General features: G+C 45.4%; 2 protein-coding genes across 2 annotated transcripts; one reads left to right on the forward strand and one right to left on the reverse strand.

The window, feature by feature from the left end:
- Positions 1-554: 554 nt before the first annotated feature.
- On the reverse strand, positions 555-1,217 carry ETH_00020100 (uncharacterized protein; the record flags this gene model as incomplete). Its single annotated transcript, XM_013375879.1, has 1 exon — positions 555-1,217. One exon carries the CDS (start codon positions 1,215-1,217, stop codon positions 555-557), a length of 663 nt encoding a protein of 220 aa, XP_013231333.1.
- Positions 1,218-4,378: 3,161 nt separating this feature from the next.
- On the forward strand, positions 4,379-6,180 carry ETH_00020105 (uncharacterized protein; the record flags this gene model as incomplete). The annotated part of the gene is made up of 6 exons (XM_013375880.1): positions 4,379-4,462; positions 5,102-5,242; positions 5,455-5,539; positions 5,761-5,848; positions 5,950-5,990; positions 6,108-6,180. Coding segments are annotated over 6 exons (512 nt in total), but the record flags the coding sequence as incomplete, so codon positions are not given.
- Between the last annotated feature and the right edge of the window lie 489 nt (positions 6,181-6,669).

Genomic DNA, 6,669 nt, shown 5'->3' on the forward strand with positions numbered 1-6,669 from the left:
CAGGGGCGCCCCAGGGGGCCCCTGGGGGGGCCCCGAGGGCCCCTAAACCGTGCGGGGGCCCTTCTGTAAAAGGGTTTAGGAGGGGGCCCCCAGCCACATGGGGGCCCCTGGCTTTTAGCTGCAGCAGGAGCTCTTTGTGGCTCTTTAGCTGTACCCCTTTAGCAGCAAATCTTGCCAAAAAAACCCAAATAAAAGGGGGCCCCCCTAAGTTCCGTAGCGGCCCCCACCTGCAGACTCAGGGGCCCCCAGAGAAGGTCCTCAGGGGCCCCTCTACCCTCCCACGCAGCATGGGCCCCCGAGTCAATCCCTGGGGGCCCCCCAGGGGGCCCCCTGGGGGCCCCCATGTCACCTTTGTGGTTCCCCCTGCCTCTTCGCCATCTTACCCGCTGGGGCCCCCGGAGGGGGCCCCCTAAAGGGGCCCTCAAGCCCCCTGAGCGGCCCCCTGCAGGGGCCCCCCCTGGCTCCCAAAGGGGGCCCCCCCGGGCCCCTGGGGCCCCCCGGGGCCCCCTGAAGGACCCCCTTGGGGACCCTTGGGGCCCCCCTGGGGGCCCACTTCAGAGCAGCGTGGGGCCCTCGTCGGGGGAACAAGTGGGGCTGAGGGCCCCCAAAAGGGCCTCCAAAGGGCGGGGCTGGTGGGGGCATGCAGCGGGGGGCAGCCAAGGGTACAGTCGGGGGGCCCCCTGGAAAATGGAATTAATTTGTTGTTCGGAAAGAGAAGTTTTGACCCTTTTGGAAGTGAGCTGCTGCCGCAGCAGCAGCAGCACGTCCCAGTCGGCGAGCAGCGAGACCTGCTGCAGCAGTGGGTCTTCGCGGCGAAGAGCAGCAAACTGCTGCGCCACAAACTTCTCCATTTCCACGTTTAGCTGCTGCTGCAGCAGCGCTTTGTCGAGTGTCTGTACACCCCAGGGGCCCCGCCGCAGCGCCCGCGCCCGCGCCCGCGCCAGCGCCGCGTCGAAGTCGAAGACGGCGCTTTCGGGCCACCAGAGTTCCAGAGTTTGCTGCACTTCTTCCAGGCTGTAGGGCCTTTTTGCGGGCTCCGCAGCTTCCTGCTGCTGCTGCTCTGCTGCTGCTACCCACCAGCAGCAGCAGGGCTTTCCAACGAGCCCAAACAGCGCCCCCACAGTCCACAGACACCCCGCGCCAGCTGTACATACACCCCGCCGCCGCCGCGCCCCCGCCGCCAGCAGCAGCAGCAGCTGCAGCAACGCCAGAAGCATTTCCGTCCCCAATCCACCTAGTAAACCCCAAATGCAAAAATAAAAACAAGCAAAACTGAAACAAACCCGCGCAGGCGCGGAGGGCCGCCGCGCAGATCCAGATTGCCCGGCCGGACACCACAGACCACTGCCCCGCCGAGACTCCGCGGAAAGCTGAGAAATCCAGGCCCTTCCAGCCCCCAAAAGCGGGAAACAATCCCCTTAATCAAATTAAATCCATTTAGACCTTCAAGTTCGCGAAAAAACGAACAAAAAACTCCAAAAGTGGCCCCCAAAAGAGGGCAGAAGGCCGGTGGCTCTCGAGTGTATCGGCAGCTGCTCCTGCTGCGGTGTACACGCAGCTCCGCCTCACGCTCGCGGCTCTCCCGCGACAATCGCCCGACAAAAATACAATTTTAGTTTTAATTTCAATTTAAAATAGACAACTTAGGCTTTCCAGGTCTTCTGCTGCTCGAAAAATCCCATTTTATAGCCGAAAGCAAGCGAGCTCCTGCTCTCCGCCTTGGCTGCTCGGACGCATGCAGAGAGCTCTGTGCGGCGCAGTTGAATCACTTTTGAAATCTATTTCTTAAATTTAAAACTATATTTAAATTTAAAACTACTTTTAAATTTGAATTGAATTTTCCCGGAGGTCGAGCGCCATTTAATGGCCGCCCGGGTGCACGTACACACAGGTGAGGATACACCTGAGCGCTCTCAACTCTTCCGTAACACCAAATGAAATTCCTTGCACAAAACTTTCATTTCTGCGATATTAAAGAACTTCAGTGGTAATTCTTTTTGTTTTAATGAAAATTTCCAGATTTAACTTCAATTTATCGCTTCCCTCAAACGCATGCTTCATTATACTTCAAACACACCAAAAAATACCCCTATTTAATCCGGAATTTTTTGCTTTCAAGTTATTACTGCGAGTCAGTTCATTTTATACCCAAATGTGCATTTATAAATAAATAACATTTGTCTTTTTCTGCACATTTTCCACCAAAATAGAGGTCAACAACACCAAACGGTATTTTCTATTTCTGGAAATTTTGCAAAAAAACGCTTTGCAAATAATTAAATTATGGGCCTTCTGGGACTTTTTGAACTTAGCTGCATGCAGCTTCTGAGCTGCATGCAGCTCCTGAGAAAGGCTTTTCATTCAATGTTTGAAAAGTGCATTTGAGTGAAGTTCGCAGATAAAAACCTTTTCGATTTTATCAAATAACGAATCCAATATTCATTTAAATTCTTCAAAAAGAAATATAATTAAACCAGTTCAAAACCCAATCAGGGCATAAAGAAGTCCTGCGACACAACGGGGGCCCCTCCAGCGGGCCCCTGGGGGCCCCCGGGGGCCCCCCGGGACTCCTGGGGCCCCTAGGGGCCCCCTGGGGGTACAATTAATTCCTCTAGGACTCTTTATTTACTTCTCTCTTTAGAGTCCCTATTATCCCCTGAACTATTGAAGGACTCAGGCCACTGGGGGCCACTTAAAGGGGCCCCCTGGGGGCCCCCCCTAGGGCCCCTGGGGGCCCTCTTGAGGGCCTCCTGAGACCCTTTTAAAGCCATTTTTATTAACGAGGCCCCAGGGGCCCCCTGTAACCTCTTTTGGGTACTTTGAGGGAACTGTGTCTCACATTTAAATGTTTTAAAATGTTCCTTTAGAGATTTTTGGCCCCGCATGCATGCGCATTTTTTGTTTTTATTATTTAGATTTAAATTATTTATTTATTTTACTACTTTTGTATTCTTTCATTTCCAGTTTCTCTAAAGTGCAAATGCCTAAATAAAGTGAAAACGTACTTTTCTGATTTTAAAGAAGAAAGACTTTTTGAATTTTTTATTTAAAAGATTTGAAAGTTTCTTTATTTCATTAAAAGATTTTCTCCTGAATTTATATTTTTTAAAAAATGGAAAATTCATTTTTTGTACTTTATCCTTTTTTGAGTTAATTGGAATTCTCTTTATTTGAATTGCTTTTACCTGTAATCTAAATTTTCTTTAAATGAAACTCATTAAACTTAATTGCATTTTAAAAATAAAAATGAAATTTTAGAATTGAATTGCATTTCAAAAATAAAAATGAAATTAATTAAATTGCATTTTGAAAATAAAAACAGAATTCTATTAATTAAATTGTATTTGATAAAGTCTTTCAAATGAATTCCAGTTTTTCAGTTTTTTATTTGATTTAAATTCATATTTTTGAAATTTAAATTTAGTTTCATAATTTAAATTTATTTCATATTCGACTTTTAAATTGAATATTGTATTTGACTTTAAATCAAATTGATTTTTGGTTTTAAATTAAATGCAATATTTAATTTTGAATTAAATATAACTTTTAATTTAATTTAAATTTATATTTGATTTTTAAAAGAACGAACAAAAGAATTGAGGATTTTGATGGAAATAAAAGCACTAAACCCTAAACCCTAAACCCTAAACTCTAAGCGCTAAACCCTAAACCACAAACCCTTAACCATAAACCCTAAACCTTCGATAAGAGTGGCTCTGGATCTAAGCGAAAAGGAACTGCCGAAGTCGAAAACTCTAAACCCTAAACCCTAAACCCTAGAGGCTGGGTGGTGATGGGGCAGCCGCTGCTGCTGTGCCTTTGGGGGTAAAACGCGGCTCAAAAGAAATAAAAAAGAAACAAAAAAATAAAATAAATAATTTAATTTTAATTTATTTTGAATTAATTATAAATTTAAACAAAAAACGAAGAAAATGAGAAAAGGGGGCCCCCCTGAGTGGGGTTGACGGTGGCGGGGCCCCCGCGCGCGCGGGGGCACCTCTGGGTGACTTTGCGGGTTTTTTGAAGTTAATTTTTGAAATTAAATTAAATTGAAATGTTTAATTTGTTTTTATTTTTTAATTCAAATATTTATTTCATCAAAAGTGGCGGCCGGGAGGGCCGCACCGCAGCAGCGCCGCAGCGGGACCAGCTGTACGTACACCCCGGCGCGTCGGCGGTTTAGGGTTTAGGGTTTAGGGTTTAGGATTTAGAGTTTCGTTGAGCCTTTCAGGGCCTTTTTTCGCGCTGCAATTTCTCCCAAAGACAAGGGGGCCCCTGGGGCCCCTGCGGTGAGCCGCTGAGGCTTTCGCGGCAGCTCTAGGGTTTAGGGTTTAGGGTTTAGGGTTTAGGGCTTAGGGTTTAGGGTTTACGGTTTGAGATGGAAAACGAACTCGAGGGCCAACTCGCCGCCTTAGAAACTAGGGCGGCCAAACTGCAGCACTGGACTCGGCTGTCTGTACAGGTGCAGCAAATAACAAATAAATAAAATAAATAAAATAAAATAAAAAAATAAATAAAAGAAATAAAAAATAAATAGAATAAAATTAAAAAAAAATAAATCTAAATACATGTTTAGTTCTTTATTTGCTAAATGGCTTTTTATTTATATATCTATTTCACTACAAAGTGCGCATGCGTTCCTTTGTTGCTGCTGCTGCTGCTTTTGCTGCTGCTGTTTTTGCTGTTTGTGCTGCTGCTGTTGTTGCTGCTGCTGTTGCTGCTGCGATTGCCCTTGTTGCTGCTGCTGTTGCTACTGCTGCTGCTGTTTCTGCCGTTGCTGCTAGTGCTGCTGTTGCTGCTGCTTTGCTGCTGCTGCTGCTGTTGCTGCTGCTGCTGCTGCTGCTGTGTCTGCTGCATCACAGCTTTGCTCAAGCAAATGACTGCTTGGGTATAAACATAAGTAATAAATAAATAATAAACAGTAATAACTATTAATAAATATAAAATAAATATAATTAAGTAATAAACAACAAACAATAAATGATCGATAATAAATCTTGAGTAATGCTGCAAAGGCCAGGAAACGCTGCCGCTGCTGCTGCTGCCGCTGCTGCTCATGCTGCTGCTGCTGTTGCTGCTGTTGGTGGTGGTGGTGCTGCAGGTGGAGCAGCAAGAGGTGCTGGGTCTCGAAGCTGCTGCTGCTGCGCTGCAGCAGCAGCAGCAGCAGCTGCAGCAGCAAAGGCTTTCGGCGCTGCCAGCAATAGAGAAAGCTGCAGCAGCTGAGCTGAAGCAAATTAAACAGGTAATTTCATCTTATTATTTAGAAATAAATAAATAAATGAATAAATAAATGAATAAATATAAATAACAAAATAATTATTTAATTAATTAATTTTGATATATTATTTTATTCAAAAGAATTAAAAAGAAATAAAGAAATAAAGAAATAAAGAAATAAAAATAAATAAAAATAAAAATAAAAATAAATTCAATTAATTTGTCCTTTTGCTGCAGCAAAGAGAGACAGTTCTGGAGCATTTGAGGGCGGAAGGCGAAAAGCTCATAAACAGTCTTTGTCTCTTTCACAAAAACAAAGAGAGTAAACCCTAAACCCTAAACCCTAAACCCTAAACCCTAAATTCTTGGCCCTAAGTTACGGGCTAGAAGAGATTGCCTTTGAAATGTCTCAGGGCCTCTGGATCGAGTTTGTTCGCCCACTCTAGGGTTTAGGGTGTAGGGTTAAGGGTTTAGGGTTTACGGCTTAGGGTTCAGGGATTAGGGTTTAGGGTTTAGGGTTTAGGGTTTGGGGGCTGCCTTCAGGGTCTTGGGAGGCTGCTGTGCCCCCGACAAAGGCGAAGGAGAAATGCAGAGAGCTCTGGGCTTCTCTGGCTCACGTCAAATCAACCAGGTTAGGGTTTAGGGTTTAGGGTTTAGGGTTTAGGGTTTAGGGTTTAAGGTTTGGTGTCAGAGTTTAGGGTTTAGGGTTTAGGGTTTAGGGTTTCTGCGCAGAGAGACGGCGGCTGACGCGTTGACAGCGAAGCTAAACGATGGTCCGCTCTTGAGGGGTCTTTTGAGGCGCTAGGGTTTAGGGTTTAGGGTTTAGGGTTAAGGAGAGTTTAGGGTTTAGGGTTTAGGGTTTGCAAGGGTTTAGGGTTTGGCGTTTGCAGCGCTGGGAGAAGCGGAGAAGGCTATTTATGAAGAGTCCGCCTCCAGGAGACAAGCAGAAGAAGCTCTTAACGGGTATTCCTAGGGTTTAGGGTTTAGCGTTTAGAGTTTAGGGTTTAGGGTTTAGGGTTTAGGGTTTGGGCTTGGTGTTTATTTAGTTGACTAATTGGTGAATTTTTAGACGCAGGAGGGGCGCTGCGGAGGCCTCGGCCTGTTGCTTGCTGCGGGCTGACGTAAACCCTAATTTGGGGTTTAGGGTTTAGGGTTTGGGGTTTAGGGTTTAGCGTTTAGGCTTATTTTTTGGCTGGCGCTGAAACTGCTGCCTGGGCCGCGCCTTGTGAACCCCAGGGCCTAGGGTTTAGGGTTTAGGGTTTAGGGTTTAGGCTTTGTTTGTTTGTTCAGAATGGTCTTGAACTTGAGAAAAGAAGCAATTGGGGATTTACAAAAAATAAAAAAGAGAAGAGAAAAAACTCAAAATGAAATTCTGCAGCTCCTCGAACAGTCTTGTGGGTCTTTTCTTTTTCGAATTTTATTTGTTGATTTTTTCCATTATTTATTTTTATT

Source organism: Eimeria tenella, genomic scaffold (genome assembly GCF_000499545.2).
Source record: "Eimeria tenella Houghton genomic scaffold, Eth_scaff3, whole genome shotgun sequence".
NCBI classification, from domain to species: Eukaryota; Apicomplexa; class Conoidasida; order Eucoccidiorida; family Eimeriidae; genus Eimeria; species Eimeria tenella.